Source organism: Tamandua tetradactyla, chromosome 7 (genome assembly GCF_023851605.1).
Source record: "Tamandua tetradactyla isolate mTamTet1 chromosome 7, mTamTet1.pri, whole genome shotgun sequence".
Lineage (NCBI taxonomy): Eukaryota > Metazoa > Chordata > Mammalia > Pilosa > Myrmecophagidae > Tamandua > Tamandua tetradactyla.
Window position 1 is genome coordinate 147057242 of NC_135333.1, and position 19696 is coordinate 147076937.

General features: G+C 35.1%; 1 protein-coding gene across 4 annotated transcripts in view; it reads left to right on the forward strand.

The window, feature by feature from the left end:
* Positions 1-19696, forward strand: part of NAV3 (neuron navigator 3) — a 622569-nt gene that overhangs the window by 349204 nt on the left and 253669 nt on the right. For all 4 annotated transcript variants that reach the window (XM_077111502.1, XM_077111504.1, XM_077111501.1 and 1 more), the window contains exons 2-3: positions 541-658; positions 1363-1415. In XM_077111502.1, the coding sequence (XP_076967617.1) occupies positions 541-658; positions 1363-1415 (171 nt within the window). The remainder of the gene's footprint in view (positions 1-540; positions 659-1362; positions 1416-19696) is intronic.

A 19696-nucleotide genomic window follows, 5' to 3' on the forward strand; every position in this document is an offset into this window, starting at 1 on the left:
TGACAGTCAAAATAAAATATCTTAGACAGAAAAGCTTTTATAATTATTTGATTAAACAATGCCAAAATATTATCACGTGTAGTATTCGCATGTGACAAATTCAATAAAGTCTTCTCAGAGAAACAAACTTACATAGTAAGTTTCCTGCACAAATCAGTCCAGGTGGTCTCAGATCTTGTAGGAGGACAGGCAGGATTCCTTTCAAGGTGATAGAACCAAAGGAAAGTGAGAACCCAAACCGCAGTTGCAACAGAAGTTTCCTCAGGAGTCATCTGGGAAGAGTGTTTTTTTTTTTTGCTTTGTCACTACTGACTGACCCCTAATTTTGAAATACAGTGAATCATCCTCTGTTGAAACAAGAGATAAGCGGGAGAAAGAGCTGTTTAAAAATTTCTTTACAACTATTTCCTCTTGAGCTCTGACTCAAACTGGAATGTGATCCCGAATAGCTTCCCTTTGAATCCAGCATTTGTCTTCAGCCTTTTATTGTCCCGCTTTCCCTTCAGCCCTTCTCATTCCTCCCCTCCCTCTGTTCAACAGATTTATACTGACTGGGCCAACCACTACCTGGCAAAATCGGGCCACAAGCGACTGATCAAGGATTTGCAACAGGACATCGCGGATGGAGTACTGCTAGCAGAAATCATCCAGATCATCGGTAAGACCTGCGCTCCGACAGACAGCACCAAGGCGCCCCCGCCCCCGCCCCGCCCCAGCCTCACCCTCACGCGGGCTTTGGGAAACTCCAATTTCAGTTGAATGCATACTGATTTAGTCCATGTGTCTCTGAGATTAATGTAGCTCTCCCCTGATTGAATTAGAATGTTTACGTGAGGCTGTTTGAAAAAGGTGGTCTGGCCATACTTTTAAATGACTAGAACTCTATCTTTACATCTATATACTTGAATTGTCAGAAACGAATGCTTCATTAAACCATATGTCTCCCATGTGTGCGTTTTGTTAGCTGGAATAACTCATAAACTGGGAGATTGCTTGAAACTGTATCCTGATCCAGTGGGGACAATTGTGAAAGTTTCCATGTCAGCAGTCATTTGGCACACGCTAAAGAATTAGCAGCAACTTCCTTCTCACTCTTTTTTTTTTTTTAATTCTTTTTTTAATTCTTTTTTTTTTTTTTTGCCTGATTTGTGCGTATGAAATTGGCTGCTGCTAATTAAGCTGCGTGTCCTCTTGTACATGGCTTGGGAGACGGAGGAAATGTAGCAGCAGCATTTTTGCTTGTTTTTGTTTTCTTTTGTTTTTAATTTGTTTTTGGTCTCATTGGTTTGTGTGTTTCACTTCATTGCTTAAGTACGTCATTCTTTTTTCTTTTTTCTCTTTTATTTTATTTCTTGACTTTAGCAAATGAAAAAGTTGAAGATATCAATGGATGTCCTAGGAGTCAGTCTCAGATGGTAAGAATCAAATTTATTCTCAGTAAATATTGCTTATCTTCACTTCCAGAATTGGCTGCATTTGTAAGTGGAATAGACATTTTCTCTTGCATGCCTTCCTGCTTGTTTCAGATACTGTTTGATCACATGCTATCATATTTATTTCTAGAGTGCAATTTGTAAACAGGTGATGACATCAGTGCAGTTGAAAAAGTGTGGCTCCTGTATAACCTCTCTTCAGGTGTTTTATCGGCTCCTTGATTTATTTTATTCTGATGCTCTGTATAATTTAAGTTCACCCTGGTCTTGATAGCAATAAATCCCATTTACAATTTTAAATGGAGACTTTTAGTCTGAACAACTGGTTTGAGGGGCAGAACTTGCCATATGTATTATAAATACTGTTTTTTTTTTCTTGTTAATAACAAAGTCCAATGTAAACACATGAACTGTTCAACATTTTTGGAAATGGATCCAGAGGCATGCTGCTGGAAGTTTTCTAAACAGTGATTGATTATGAAATATGATTCATAACCTCTTTCACAAAGCTGTCCAATTTGGTGGTCTGTCTCTCCTCCAGCCTTCTATTATCTTTAGAGTGGTAAAAGTTGAAGTTTTATAGTAAGATCATAGATTGGTAAACTTCTGGGATAAAAACTCATCTCTTTCTTTATTAGATTGTCACAACTTAATGTTATGGGACAACCTGAAACACAAAATACCTTAACTAAAGGTATCAGGCAAATAACAGGAATAATAGCCAAAAATCTACAAGATGGGGCTTCCACAAAAACTCTTTTTTTAGCATAGAATAAGGATTATAAATGAATTTAATGATTTCTTAATTGTCAGAAATTGAAAAAAATAGTTTTTTTGACCTCATGACTGACTTTCCCTAATGTCAGAAAACTGAAATCCAAAATAATAAAAGGGATGTATTTTTAAAGCATGATTAGTTAGCATGTCTGTTTTTTTGTTTGTTTGTTTTTAATAACAGGCTCTCCAAAGACCTATTCTATGGCATGGATCTGTTTAGCTATTATGAAAAAATCAGTATAAAAGATAGGGTCTGTGAAAATACTTCAGTTTATAAGAAACTTTCTGATCTAATTACTCTGGGCACAAACCTGACTCCATGGAAATTAATTATAGATGTTCCCTGAAGTTTTACTAAGAGCCAGTTGAATTAGCATATATTTAGACTATGCTACATAATAGCTGTGTGATTTGGGAAAAGATATATAACCTGTCTGAGCCTCAGCTTTCTCATTTGTAAAATGAACCCTAGTTAAGATGTGGGCATAAGATAGGTATATGAACATTCTTTACTAACTAAACTGATAAACAGACTGCAGGATAGTACTACTACACATTCATCTTGATGCAACCCCTAGTGAAAGATGTTAGGATTTTATAATGGATTTAAAGCTCTATTGTCCCTGAAAATAATGTTTCTTGAACCTATCACTGTTGGTTTTGCTTTCATTATTTTCAACCTTCAGAAGGTATTGGGTACAATAAACCATTGTAATTCTGGAACCTTTCTATCCTGCTATACTTCCAATTTTATTCTAAATAAAGAGAATCTGATAAACAGGCAAGTTTGTACTTGATGACAGAGGGAAAAAGAAAACAAACAAACAAACAAAAAAAAACCAAGGCTCATAACTTTGGATAGAGATCTAGTCCTTGGATATTTATCTGAGACAGCTATGCCCAAAGCTTCTACAGATCTGGGGGAAAATTTTTATGAGTATTGGACCTTGTTAATTCTTTATTACTCCCTACTTCTTATGAGACACAGAATGTCATGTAACAGCTAGTATGCATGATATGTTAATACTTATACTTCTGATTAAAAAAAATAGGAAAGTTAACTTGAGAAAAACAAATGCTACTAAAAGATAGTTTTCTAGCCAGAAAGTGTTAGTCAGAATCCCATTGAATTTTGAGTCAGAATGACTTAAATCCTCATTTGGTCTGATGTGGTTAAATTTCAAATCTGAAATTGGGCATGCCCTTAACCTCAATATGTTAATTCAGAGGAATGCATATGAAATAAATTTAACATTTTTTGGTTGATCATTTAGCAGTCCTTAAGAATTGGCCTTGGTGCTATGTTATTAATGACTAAAAATTCCAGACTTTAATCGAGACACAAAACAAGAGGAAAGAAAATTATGGTAGTATGACTAGGCTTATGAATTTCGTGTATCTACTCTAAACAGGATACAGCCTGCTTCATTATTGCAAAATAACCAGAAGATGCTTCATTAGTAACAGGGAGTTCTATTCTCGCTCATAGAACCACCTTGACCACATTTTTTTGTATATCTGATCTTTTGTAGCCTTAGTTTGCTGTTTGTGTTAAGAACGAAAGGTGAAGTATAACTAGGTCTGCTGCTGTTTCTAGTCACAAATTGTCTTTATTTAAATTTCAGACTTGATAACCTTAATGGGTTATTTTTAGCCTTAAGAACAGAAGTTTTCTTTTGAGTGTGTGAGTCTGCAATATTTTAATACATTTCTATAACAGTCAGGTAATTAATAATTAATGTTTAAACCATATTTACTGAGCAGTTAAGATCCAGGTACTGGGACACTTAATGAACTACACTTGAAGTATAGAGGAACAAATATTTAAATAAATAGCGTGAATGATAAGTATGAGCAAGAACAAAGTGGCTGCAAAAGGAGTGAGCTTGGTGTGTTCCAGAAACGAATGGAGGACCACTGTGGTTTGAACAGTGAAAAGTGTTTGGAGCACAAGGCATGATCATCTAGGGCCCAGAAAAGGAGTTTGTGTGTTTATTCTAAGTTGAATGAGAAGCCTTTGGAAGATTTTGAAAGCAGGACTGGGCATGATATGATATAAATATTAACAAAGTCTGCTCTGCATGTTTTTTGCGTTATGGAATTAGTAAATTTTGGTCTCCATTTGGTTGTGTGACATGAGGGCTAAAAGGAGTATGAGATGGCTCATTTGGGAGGGGCTGAATGAATAAGTTGTTACTCTTTTTAAAAGATATTTACTATTCTGAGAGAAAGCAGGATAAAGGGTGGAGGTAGAAAGATAATTAATTATATACTGACACATGGTATTTTCTAACTTTTTTATTGTAAAGTATAACATATATACAAAGCAAAGAAAGAAAAAAGCAATAATTTTCAGAGCACTCTTCAACAAGTAGTTACAGGACAGATCCCAGAGTTTGTCATGGGCTAACATACCATCTCTCAGATATTTCCTTCTAGCTGTGCCAGAATTGACATACAGTATTTGATATATCTGTTGGAACATCAAATTGGAGGTGACTCTAGGGCATTGAACATGTGTTTCTGTAGGTCAGAAGAAAGGTATTGTTTACACTACAACTACCTACAGGTGGGTATTGAAGCTATGGAAATGATGACATTTCACAGGAAATAAGTGGAATGTCAGAGGGAAAGACGCTGAGGTTCTAATACTGGAGAATACCAATAATTCTCTGATAGGTAGAGGTGTAAGAGTCGAAAAGGAAAAAAGAACGTGGAGATTGCGAGACGAGTGTTGAGAGAGTGAATCACAGGTGTGGGTTTGTTAATCCTTACACAGCCATGCTAGTCTATCTAACTACTGGAAATAACCCAGCAAGAAAGCACAATGAGATGAGCAGAAAGTGGCAGATGCTGTCAAATGCAGCTAGTCAACTAGTTGGTATACTGGCACGAGGGAGTTAGTTCTAGTCGTTAGACAGGTGCCGATGACTTTCTGTGACTGTTTTCTACAGGGAGATAGTATGTTAAGAAATAACTGAGAAGTGGAGCTTTTCTGTGAATCTTGAATAATCTTTCCTGTTGAAGGTTTCCTATTGAAGATAAGAAAAAAAAATAGTTTGAGAAGTCGGTGGTGTTGAGGAGAGTTTCTGGGCACGAGATAAGCAGATATAGAAGAAGCAGAATAGGCAGAAAGGAGAATCCAAAGGAATTGAGGATCCAGTATTTGTGAAAAGTGATTAAGGAAGTGGCAGAGAAGGAAATTTGACACCCATGTGGAACATTTCATCTTGGAAAGGCATGGGGTTACATTTTCCTTTGTGTCATGTCATAAGGTGCCAGAACGGGTGAAGACTTGGATATTAGGAAGTGAATTGAATAAAAAATGAAGAAATTCAAATCATAATTTAAATCATGATAAGCTAATTTCAGAACTGTAGATAATACTACTGTGGTCTTTTTCATGTGATTCTCTAATGGTTACCTTATAAGGAGGAAAAATTAGGTATATATATATATATATATATATATATATATATATATACACATATATATATATAAATGCAAATATAAATTCTCTCAAATAATCTGGACCAAAGAACACATATTTCAGAAAAATATGAACTTTTCTCTCAGCAAGTTATTAGTGCTATTAGTGAGAAATTTTGATTCATAAGTATTCTAAGTTTCGAAATCATGGTTATGTTTCATTTGACTTAAACTCATCCAGAAACACAGAACTCTGTAATGGCTTACTAAACGCTCTACTTAACCTCATCTAAAGATGAAGTGACTGATATGGATGGCACCTGTTGGGTAGTTTCTAGGTGGGCGGTGACAGTATTCAAAATATATGCTGCATGCCACAACTTTGGTGAGCTTACATGAGGAAATAAGCTAGTAAACTATATATATCAGGAATGTCCAGAATGCCTATCAGCTTAAAAATAGCAGGAAAAAATGCCCAACATTTATTTGAAATTTAGAGGCACAAGTGCAAAGTTCTTAGACAAAAAATGTAAGACATGTAGGAGAAAAGTTGTTTTGGAAACAATTTTTTCTTTATTTTAAAATAGACTATTACAGTCAAGTATCTTCACACATGCATATAGGGATTCAGAAATTTGATTATGTGAAGTAGTTGTAAACTCAGAATTAGAGCATATGGCATAGCTGAGGGTCTGGCAAATGTGGTTCACAGCTTGTCCTTTCTCTTTTCTGCCCCCTCCCTCCACCTCACCCTTAAAGCACAGTTATTTTTCAGCCACAACCTTCAATCTTATTTTTCTATCATATTATATATGTTATTTAAAATTTGCAGACATGGGGATATCTGAAATGGTCATGAATCTGATAGGTTTTTGTTTCTAGAAGATGGAAAATTAGGTTTTCTTTCTCCCTGTCCATTTCAGTCTATGTCCCACAGGGTTGGTAATTACTCTGGAAGTAATTACTGTTATGGACTTCAGCCTTCTTTATTCTATTTCTGTAGTAACAGTGAAGAGTGGCATGGTCCTTGATAGTGAAAATGTCCTGTGCTTTTAGCATCCTTCTGTCCTTTAAAGTTTTAATTCTTTCAGCTAGTACTTGTAATTATTGCCCCTTTAAAGGATCCTTTAAGGTAAAATAAGAAGTTCCTAACCAAATAGGGAAGAGATGAATTATTGGAATGCTCTTAAAGGTTTAATAAAATCTTATAAATGGCATACTGCTGGATTCTAGCCCATGACTCAAAGGAGTGGAATATTGCTAAATCAGTCCATTCACATGATACCTCTGCCATTTTTGAACCTATTCATCTTCTGGAATGGCTACAAAAAGATAGCTTAATGAAGACAGATGTTCTACTACAAATATAGGTCTGATCTCTAAAGAAATATTAAGCAAAAGTTTCTACTTTATAGTTTCCTTAATGATTTCATTATTTTCATATGTGTTCACTTTGGAAGACTACACACAAACTACTAGTATTCAGAAACTTGTGTTTAAGCTGAGAATATCACTGTGACAATTTTTAAAACCAGTTTTATCTGTAGAAGTTGCTCTCTATGCTAGTAATTTGAAGTTCAAGTTACTGAAATAACATGCAAGTATTGAGAGGAAGCATGGCATTTTAAAAGGACAATGATCACTGAAATTCTGATTCTATTTGACCCCATTGGGTGGAGTTGGGGATATGGTCATTTTAATTCTCAGGCCTCCGCACATTTGCAATAAAGGAGTTGGAGTGATGAGCTTTAAAATCCTTTGGAACTCAAATATGCTAGTTTGATTTAGCAAAACACCAAAGACCATTATTTATTTTCCTATTTTATCTGAGAAATATTTTTGGGTTTTTAATCTTTATAGGCTTTAAAAAATATGTTCATAGTAGCATGAGGAAGATATTTCCTAAAAGATATTCAATTTAGTTTACAAAGGAAAAGAACAATAATGTGGGAGTGATTTTTATAGGAAATAACTGATCTGCAATTCAGAAATTAAATAAATGCAAATAACACAGGAATGCTTGTTGTATTAACTTTAAATTATAGATTAAATAAATTAACTTTTATGCTTCTGATTGTTATAATATTTAAGTTGGTTTGTGTCATTACTATGATAAATAGAAATTGGAATAAAATAACTTGTTTGGGTTTGGAGTCCATATTTCGTGATTTTTTCTCTTTCTTTCTAGAAATAAGGCTTTTTATTTTAAGAGTAATTAGTAAACTTTATAAATGTACCTATTTCCACTGGAAAACAGTAATATTTCCTTTATATATGTTTGAACACTGACTATATTTTCAACCATTTGGTATGTTCTTAATTCTGATACTTTTTTTTTTTTAACTTAAAATGCTGTACATTGTTTCTCCCTGGTAACCCAGTATCCCAGTAAACACAAAAATACAAACTTAACATTAGAAAATATTCTTTCATAATTTTAAGAGTATTCTCACCTTTAATCATCTAGTATTGTTTAAGAACTTACGTCTCCGTCTTTCACAGACCTCCCACCACTCAGATTTAACAAAAAAAGCCACAATATTAATCCATGATAAAATATGTAATACTAGAACAATTTTAAGTCCTAGTTTAGAAAACAAAATGCCAAAGGTGAGGGGTTTTAAATATGAACTGTGATATTCTTAGCTTTAAAACCAATGATAAATAAATCTCTTTAATTATTTCTTTAAGAAGAGAAAAATAAATGGAATCGAAGAATCTTGTTCACTTGACCTCAGTGCAGTCATTTGAAAAGTTTAACTTTGATCAGATCATTTTATGAAATTCAGTACACCTGTCTAATTTAGTTGCTTCATGAAATTATATTCTAATCGTTTTAATAATGAATTCAGTTAAACTGGCTTGTGTGGCTAGACAGACACAAATCATGGGATGCCTAGTTAAGCTTTGAAAAATCATTTTGTCCTTTTGATTTGTGCTAGCTATGTTTCAAATGTAATAAGAAATACTGTGAAATCATTACATAAAAACAGAGAATTTGAGACATAGGTCTGAGAGTTCAGCATTGTGATTACTACATATTGATTCAACTTATTTATTGAATGCCGACTCTGTATCTAGTGTGAAAAGTATTTGCTTGCATTTTTCATTTAGTCTTCACAGCTAATCTGCAAGGAAACTGGGCTCATTTGGATGCTTATATTCCCCCATTTAATAAGTGAAGAAGAGGACTTAGACTCGCATCTATTTGACCCCAATTCTTGGCCCAATTACTTTTAAACTTATTAAAAAATAAATTCACAAAGTAAGGCCTAGAGTTCAGGACTTTTGATTTTTAGCACACTATTATTTATTATATTCACTTTTTGGTCCAGATATTCCACCTTGTAATATAAATAATATTCTTCTTTCATATTCTTCCAAATAAGGCAGGAATATAAATCTGGTGTGATTGAGAAAGTGGATGAGCCTATGAGATAATTATGTATAGATTTCATGCTGAAATCATGTATTAAGCAAATAGTTAATTATTATATGTAACTTGATCCATATATATATAAATGAATAGTATTCAGGCTTGGAGTTGTTTTGTAACTTCACAAAAAAGCAATTAGATTGTTTTGTTTTTCCTGGAACAAGCTGAAAAGCACAAATTTATGGAAAACTGTCAGATTACATACTCAGGCCATTGAATGCCAATGCATTTTTTATATAATTCTTAACACTTTATATTGGCAATTATAGTTTATACTGGTGATTTAATGTCAGCTATAATTGACAAAAATATTCAATATGTTCATCATCTTTTAAATACCAAGTTGGTTAAACTGGAATAGGAGAATTTTGGACAAAGAAGGATTTATATCTGATTAAATCCTCATGAATTCTATAGCTCTATCTTCATATATATATATAAACCTTTTATATATATATACACACACACACACACACAGACACACACACATATACATGCACACACACAAATATATACCTTTATCTATGCAAACACAAATATATGTATCTGTACATATGAATTTCTGTTATACTAACAGTCATCATCATCATGAGCTCTTATTGGTGCCAAGCATGTAGCTTAGCTCTTTATAAACTTTATCAGTCTTCACAGAATATATTGTTGCTGGAACCATTTTCACTTTCCTTTTACAATAATAAAGCTGAGGGAAGGTAAAACATTCGTCAAGTCCTCACAATGTGTACATTGAAATATCAGGATGCAAACCCAAATTTATTTGACTGCAAAACTTAATTGCTATACTATTGTGTTTAATAAATAGCCTTACTCCAAATCAATACAACCCAAGAACAAACAGAGTTGCTATTCCCTATCCCACTTCCTACAAACTTAAGAGAGAGGGAATCCTGGGAGCGTTAGCATTGTAATGACGTTAGCATTGTAGTTGGGTAGGTGCTGAATGGCACTAATTAAGGTGCTTTTCAGCACCTACCCAAGACTTAGCCCATCAAAGCCTTAGAGTCCAAGGCCAGGATATCTGCAACTTGCTAGAGATGTCTCCTGCCTTACTGAGCATGTCCTTGTCTTAGTTTCCCGTGGTTGCTGTAACATAATTACCAAAAACTTGATGGGTTAAAACAAAAGAAAGTTATTCTCTGGCTGGAGGCCAGAAACCTCAAATCAGTATAATGAGACTGGAATCAAGGTATCGAAAGACCAATCTCACTGTAGAAGTTCTAGAGAGAATTCACTCTTTGCCTCTTCCAGTTCCTGGTGTCCGCTGGCGTTCGTTGACTCATGAATACATCACTCCAATATCTGCCTCCATGGTTACATTTCCTTCCCCTCTTCTCCCTTTTATAATGATATATGTCGTTGCATTTGGATCTCACCAGGTAGTCTTCCCATCTTAAAGTCCTTACTAAATAACATCCACAAGGACTCATTTTTGCCATACAAATAACTTTCTCAGATTCCAGTGATTAAGATGGAGATAGCTTTCTTCTGTGGGGTGGAGGGTGTGTGAAGGAGGAGCATTATTTTGCCTATCACAGTCTGTTCTCTAATCCCCAAAGACCCACATCTGATCCACATGTAAAATACATTCGTCCCCTCCCAACACCACCAAAAGCCTTAACCCATTATAGCAGCAACACAAAGCCTAAAATCTCATCTAAAATTCATCAGCTCAAAGGTCTGAAATCTCATTATCTGAATTACTTCATCCAGGTATGGGTGAAACTGAGGATGATCCATCCTAAGGCAAAGTTCTTCTTCATCTGTGCACCTGTGAAACTAGAAAGCAAGTTATCTGCTTACAACATTCCCTTTAGGGGAAAGCATAGGATACTAGTTATAGTATCAAATATAGTATAGTACCAAAAGGGAGAAAATGGAAGGAGTCATGGTCCCAAGCTGTTTTAATATCACTAGGGTAAATTCTATTCGATGTCAAGACTGGAATATTCTCCTCTCTTGCAGCTCTGGCCTCTGTGCCCACAGCTCTATCCTATGGGATCAAGGCTCTGAACTTGAAGTGATTCCTTTTTTCTTTTTTCTTTTTCCCTTGAAGGGTAGCACATGTTTGCAGTTGAGTAATTTAATCAGACTTTTTCTTCCCTATAGAATTTTTGAGTCTCTGACAACCTTTCTTCATTTCTTCTACTGGCTGCCCCTTTTAGTCTAAGCAGGCAGTTTCTGCTGGTATAACATTGTGAAAAGTCTTAAGACTCTCCCATCTGTGTCATAGGATTCATGCCATAAGACAAGAGGGTCTTGCACACTTTCTTCTTGGATAGCCCGTTTCTATTCCTGGCTTCACCCGAGATGACTGAGGGGTTCTATGAAAGTCACATGCCTTATTTCCTCAGCGTTAAAAAAATGTGTCCAGCCAAATTTAGTCTTATTTCCAGAGCATACTTTTCCCACAGTGAATCTCCTAATTTTCATGTTTGCTTCATCTATATAGATTGAGCATTTCTCAAACCATCACATCCCATTTTCTTTTCACTTAATAGTTTTTCTTCAATTTATCTCTTTCTGTTCATATTTTACTATAAACAGCAAGAAGGAATCAGGCCACAACTTTAGCAGTAAAATATTCAAATTCATCACTCACAAATTCTGCTTTCCACACAATTTTATGACAAATTCAGCTAAGGTTTCTACCGCTGTATGAAAGGATTTACTTTCCTCCAATTTCCAATAACATGCTCCTCGTTTCTTTCTGAGCCTTCACTCAAAGCACCTTTGAAGTTCTTATTTCTACCAACAATCTGTTATGATGATATACATATTCGCTCCTCATTTCCTCCCTCACTGGTAGTGTCTTTAACATCCATATTTTTACCAGGAGTCTCTTCGAGGCAATCTTAGCTTATTCTCCTATGCTTCTCAAAGTTCTACCCTCTATCCATTACTCAATTCCAAAACCACTTCCACATTTTGGGATATTTGTTACTGCACCACCCTACTTCCAAAATATATATTAGTTTTCTGTGGCTGCTTAAATTCGGCAGCTTAAAACAAGAGCAGTTTATTTTCTTGCAGTTTTGGAAGCTGTGTGTCTCAAATCAATATCACTGGGACAAAATCAAGGTATTGGCAGGGCCATACTCCCTGTGGAAGATCTAGGGGACAAGTCATTCCTTGCCTGGCAGGCTTGAGTTTGAAATGGCTCTATTATTTATTAGCTTTGTCTAAATTTGTAAGTATTATGTTATTTCTGTGAGCATCTATTGCATGGAAAAAAAACTATATCAACTTCACTAGGGTTTATTGTAAAGTAAAAGTACGGTTTGCATATAGGGTAAATATCACACTTGCTTAAAACTCCATATGAAATTCCTTCTGGTGCTAGGTTGTTAGATGGAGAAGAAAATTGAGAAGTACCTTTTAGACTATTATCCTTACTTCCATTGCTCACATGTAATGCAGGGTTTTTCAAACTGCTTCTTGTACTCTGAGAGTTTTATGAAGTTAGTGTGTTGCAACTGGCGTTTTTAAAATGAGATAGACTAAAATAGAATTTCTGAAATCAGAGATCATTGCAGATAATTTGGACGAAAATTGGTTTGTGAAGTTTTTACTAGTATCCATCAATAAATATATACTGTGTCATCATATGAAATGCAACACTGATGATTTCTTTCTTATGCTTAAAACAAACATGTCATTGGTTCTCTGAGCTTTATGGTCAAGCCCAGACCCTCACTGTTCTAGTTTGCTAGCTGCTAGAATGCAATATACCAGAAACAGAATGACTTTCGAAAAGGGGAATTTAATAAGGTGCTAGTTTACAGTTCTAAGGCTGAGAAAATGTCCCAGGTAAAGCAAGTCTATAGAAATGTCCAATCAAAGGCATCCATCCAGGGAAAGATACCTTGGTTCAAGATGGCCAAAGAAGTTCAGGGTTTCTCTCTCAAGTGAGAAGGCACATGGCGAACACAATCAGAAAGTTTCTCTCTCATCTGGAAAGTCACATGGTGAACACAGTCAGGGTTCCTCTCTCATCTGGAAGGGCACATGGTGAACACGGCGTCATCTGCTAGCTTTCTCTCCTGGCTTCCTGTTTCATGAAGCTCCTCAGGAGGCATTTTCCTTCTTCATCTCCAAAGGTCACTGGCTCGTGGACTCTCTGCTTCGTGGTGCTGCAGCGTTCTCTGCTCTCTCTGAATCTCCCACTCTCCAAAAGGTTTCCTCTTTTATAGGATGCCAATAAACCAATCAAGACTCACCAAACGGGTGGAGACATGTCATCACCTAATCCAGTTTAACAATCACTCTTGACTAAATCACATCATCCAGGGAGATGATCTGATTACAGTTTCAAACATACAGTACTGAATAAGGATTATTCTACCTTTATGAAATGGGATTTTGATTAAAACATGGCTTTTCTAGGGGACATACTTCCTTTCAAACCAGCACACTCACCATGATATGAAAAGTGTTCCTTTTCTAGCTCCTGCTTATCTCTGCAGCCTCACTTCCTGTTCCCACCTGTCTCTAGACTTGAAGAATCTTGTTCCTGGAGACATTTCTGTCTGATTTCTCCTCCTACACAGGTTCTTCAAACCAATTCAAAGATTACCAGACTTTGGAGTAGCTAATTTTCTCATTGATAAATAAGACATTGTGGAGAAAAGATCTAACTGAGCTTCAACTCTGAACTTCCCTAGCTGTTCTGAACTCTTTGCAAGCCCTTTAACCTATGCTCTCTCTCAACCATGTCTGGTTCTCATAATCTCCTTCCTTGGGTTCACCACACAACATATCCCCTTACCTAGCTAATCCTAAACTTTCGTGGACGTAGGTCAAGCTTTCCATTAAACAGCAAAATGTGGGGGTTAAAGCCATGTCTTTGGTGTTGGCATTTTCTCTGTGTGTCCTTGGGCAAGTCAATTCAATATTCGGAGAACAGCTTTCTCATTATAAAATGGTATAGTGATGGCAAATTCAGAAGATGATATTTTATAACTGTGCTAAATAAATAAGTCTTAGTAACTAAAGACTTTTTCCTTTCCTAGTCCCTTGGCCTCTATGTGCCTCTCCAAGAGTCTGTGCTTCTCTGATCATAACTTTCATTGCATTTATGTTTGAATTATCTCACTCTCTCCTATAAAACTATATGTATATAAAGGATGGGAAATGTCTTGGTGAACAAAGATTTGTTAAGTGAATAAAAGAAAGCAAACATGGTAAGAATTTTAGTCAAAATAGAACACTACTGCATTTTACTTTAATTTTTCACAAGCATACATCTCTGTTTAAAAATCTTGGATTAAAATATATTTAATGATTTGAATTCTGTGCTAGGATTAGGATTTGCCCAATCCAAGCCATCTTGCCTTTTTGGTGTTGTTATCACATTTATTTATTTAATTAATTTGTATAATGACATTACAAATAGAAGTTTATCATAGAATTAGGAAGAATCATTAATTAAAAATAACACAAGTTACAAAAATAGCCAGTCGGAATTCACCATCCAGAGATAGCCAAAGTCAAGAGTGGCTTATATTCTTCTTGACATTCTCCCTGTCTGATTCATAATAGCAGTTTCTAGTGCTTCAGGCATGTCCTAAACAGGTTGCATTTCTTCTGTAGATAGAAATTAGTCTTTGAAATTATATGCTTGCACCTGGTTTACAATTATTTAATTTTTTATTTTACAGCCGTTTTAGAATCCAAGGGCACAGGGTCTTTTTAATCCCAGCCAATGAAAATCAGCTGTAAGAGCATAATTGCAGAAAGTAAGAACTGGCATAATCTATGCTCAAGCATCCTTTTGGGGAAATTTGCCCATGGCTTCTCTAGTTGGCATGTCCCACTCCTCCTTCCAGTGTTTGTCTAAACTTATCAAAATCTGGCTTTGCCTTTGAGTCTAAATGGCACTTCTATGATATTCCCTCAGATTTTAGTGAAATGTTATAACTCCACTTTATTTACTGCCAGAGGCCATTGTTTATCATTCCCTTTTGAAATATGTTGTATTATGCCTCATGTTATGGCAATTTATGAATCTCTTCTATCTCCTTAGCTATTTTACAAGCTTACAAAGGCAAAGACTTTGCAATTCATTTTTGCATCCTTTCACCGTCCAGCAGGGCTCTTTTTGCCCATAATAAAGCCAGTAGTTGCTAAATGAATTGCTCACTCAATGTGAAGTGTTTGTGCCATGGCTTAAGTTTAATCACTTCAATCAGGTTGATATTAATCATAGGCAGATATGCAGTACCTAAATGTAATTTCCATTAGATATTTATAAATAAAAGTGAAAGAAACCTGTGAATAGACAAGCTATAGCTCTGTTAATACTGTGAAAGATACCCACAGTTACATGTCCCAACATAAGTCATATCAGTTTTATAATAAAAATGCTGAGTAGGGTTAGCATAAAACATGAAGTTTAAAGCATATGAATTCAACAAAGACCTATACTAAAGAAATCCTACATTTCTTTCTGAATAATTTATTCAACACTGAAATGAATAAATGCAAATATTCTCAATGCCCGTTATGTGTTTGATTTGTTGAGAACACATTTTAGTGCAAAAATGTTTGAACAGATAATGAAAATTAATGAAATTAATTAATGAAAATACAGATAATGAATGCTCTTCCTTTCTCATTCGAAACCCAATCTGTAATCTAGCAATTAGATATGTTCATATTTAACAAGTTCATACAGGTAAAGGTACAACTATAAAATTAGACAAAGACATTTCTGTTTTGAAAAATGGATGTCAATTTTTCACAGGAGTATTGAAAATATTGGATATAAGTCATTGCCTTTTTAGGAAATATGAGGATAGTGGCTAAGCCTTGAAATTTATATCTGCAGAACTAGGCACAGTTCCAGGTACAAGGTAAATTTAATGCATGTTCAATGAATGAACAAATGAATAGATTTACTTTAGAGAACATAAAAATGTTAAATAGAGATGTGTCAAGATACCACTCTTAATTATACAGAGAGAAATTTTCAGGTCTAAAAATGTGAACCAACTTCTACTGAACTTGTTAATTTCTTCTATCGAGAAAACATGCAGAAGCTCACCTTGTTATTCTAACAAAACTGTTTTTTAGGCCACTGTGATAACTTTAAGCATTTTGATTGAACCCCAAAGCTTTAAGGCTCAGTGTCCCCGTATGTTTGATCCTTCTGAGTAGTAACTGGATCTAGAACTTAGACCCTTTTGGTTTCATTGTCATTTTGTAGTCAATATTTTTATAGTTACACAGCTGTGCTTAAATTAGCATGAAAAAGAGACAAAAACAAGGTTTCATACCAAGAAAATGTGAATCACGAATAGAAGAAAGGACCCAAGACATTATGCATGACATCAGAATAGGGAAGAAAATGTCCTGGGAGCGACTGTCCATCAGCTAGAGATGTGAATATTACCTGAGCCAAAATGAGAAACGTGGGGCTCACAGAACTTAATGAATTTGTTTGTATCACTATATCCATATAAGTATGTGTGTATGTGTAAATGTGTGTACATATACTATTCCAAGGATAAACTACATAATTACTGAACTATATGGTCCAGTATGGCCGAAATAAGCAAAAGACAATGTGTTGCTACAGTCTGAACAGTGAAACTCCTTCGTACAAATGGGGATAATCTGAAATTATATGCAGTTACTTTCTTTGAAAGAAAATATCGAAGCTGTTGATGCCGAACTTTGCTGTACACTGGAATCAACAGGAGATTCGCGAAAAGTTCTACTAAGTGGCTCAAAAATCCTGATAAGTAGCTCCTGCCTATAGACCTTCTGACTTAACTGATAAAAGTTTGAACCAGACATCTGCATTCTGAAAAGCTCAGGTGAGGGTGGGTCACGATGGATCAGCAGGCAGAGTTCTCACCTGCTATCCTGAGGCTCGATTCCTGGGGCCTGTTAATGCAAAACAAGCAAACAAACAAAGAAAACTTTAAAAAAAAAAAGCTCAGGTGATTCTAAAATGTAGAGAAGTATAGAAATCACTGGATAAAAGAATCGGGAAATAGATTTAATACAATAGAAATGACTCGCAGGGAAGTTGGTGCATTGCCGAAAAGCAAAGAGGCTGTGAGTGACTATAAATGAGTCGCCCTACTAATATTAAAGACTATAATAATAATCATTGCTAACTGCTTTATGAGTTCTTATTGTGTGCAGAATATTGTACTAAGTGATTTACATATTCTTTTCTGATATTCCTCCCCTTCTCTCTGGTTGTTTTTACTCAGTCTCTTCTATTGCTTTTCCTCTTCTTTCTAATAATAATCTCCTAGGGATCAGGGTTTGTTCTTTTTTATGTCTACACTCCCCTGTTGGTTTAATCCACACTCATGGCTTTAAATACCTTCTATATGAGGATGATTCTCAAATTTAGATCTCCATCCCAGACCTCTCAACTGAACTTCAGATTTCTGTGTCCAACTGCCTACTCAGTATCACCATTTGGGTGTCTAAGAGATGAGTCAAGTATGTCCAAGAATAAACTCCCTGTTTCCGTCCCCTTCATTTTCCATCTCAGGATGACAGAGATGTCATCCTTCCACTTGCTGAGGCCAAAAACCTTGGAGTCAACTTTGACTCCTCTCTTTTTCTCCTATGCCATATCTACCCCTGAGATTCCTTCAAAATATATCCAAAATCTGACCACTTCACGCCATCTTCGCTGCGACTAGCCTGGTCAATAAACCCTCACCTTTCACACCGATTATTTGCAACAGCAACCTAATAAGCTGCAACAGTCTATTCTCAACAAAGCAACAGCTCAACTTTTTTCAATGGAAGTAATACATTCATAGAAGTGTATATAAAGTACTGAAACAGAAATGGAGGCAAAATATACATGGAAAATGAATAAAGTGCTGTAATCATAAGTATGCAGTTGAATTATTTTAATATATGTATATACCTGTATATTCACCGTGCAGATCAAAATAAAAGGCATTTCCGGCACACCGCTTTCTCTTGTGCCCCTTTCCAGGCTTTATTCCTTCGAAGCGGACCGCTGTTCAGACTTCTGTTCTCATTGTTTCATTTTGCTGATCTTGAGTTTTCTATAAATTACGTATCATATGGTATGCATTCTTTTGCCTGGCTTCTTTTACTCATCTTTGTGTTAGACCTGCTCTGGAGGTTGCCTCATCTGTAAAGAGGAGGTTGTCCTGAAACTAGGAGTTAAAATTTTAAAACATTTTGATGGCCAGCCCCAGAATGCCCGATTGGTATGGTCTGGTGTCAGGCACGGGGGAGTATTAGTATATTTTTTAAAGATCCCGGAGAAAATCCAAAAGGCAGTCTCTGAATTCACTGATCTCTAGTTTTGTTTTGTTTTTTTTTCTTTCTCTCTCTCTCTCATTGTCTTCCATAAATAAAAGGACTGATTGGCCACCAAGGCCTTTTCCCTGCATTCTTCCTCAAGTATGTAGTAAGCAACTATCAGATAAAATAGTACTGTATGACTAAATATATATATATATATATAAGTTGCTATCTCCCTGTGATTTGAAGTCTCCAAAACCCTTACCTTCAAAAAATCATAATTATGCTTGAATAAACAAATAAATATATCTATGAAAGCTCAACAAATATTCCTATAAGCCTACAAACCAAATAAAGGGAGTAAGGAGAAAGCTGCTAGGAAATGATCAATTTTGTCCAATAACTCAGTAATATGAAATGGTTGTTTAATTTGGTCAAATACCTGGTTGCTGTTAAGGATTGACTTAAATTTTGACTCATTTGTCTTCCTTTTAAAAATAATTTGTGTGTCTATGTAGATTACAACCTGATAGGTAAAATTCCTTTTTAAATTTTAGACATAGGGCCATATATGTATTTTGAACATTGTTTTCTGTATGTCAGTTAACTGCTTTAGTTAAATCCTTGCAGGAACCTTGTTTCTGATCATGAATCCACTTTTTATTAGCCACTGAATATAGACACGCCTAAAAGTGTCACTGGAGATGTGAAAATGCTGTTTTTAGGTGCACTGTTTTTCAAATTGTGGATTGCCACCAATGAACATATCCTGAAATCTGTCTAGTGGGTTTTAATCAGCATTTTAATAGATTAAACAGAAGACAGCACTATGGAGTAGAAAACATCATAGTGATCCAAATGTAGTAAGGGTAGATATTTTTCCATGAAACTTTTTTTCACCATTATAGTTATGGCTATGTATGCTGGGTTTTGCTGTCCAATGTATCTCTTGCTATCGTTCACAGTCAAAATTTTAGAAAACACTATATTATGGTATAGAAAGGGTTATTCCAATTAAAATTTGACACATTATTAGATGCTAAAACATTATGGGAATTTTGATAGTTTGATAAATTACTCAAATCAATATTGAGTAAAAGTAAAACTGGCTTCAATGACATATCAATTTGATAACAAAATCACTTTCATTTGTTTCTAAGTTATCAAAAGTGTTTCCAGGTTTATAGTTTAAAGAATTGTGGTGTAAATGGCAAAAAGAATGGTGATTAAAACAATTATAAACACAGGAAATGTTTAAGGATAATCTATTTTAATAAAACAGGAATAATGAGAAACTAATCTCTAAAATTTGTTGAAATAAAAAATGATCATTAAAGTATATTATTATACAGTG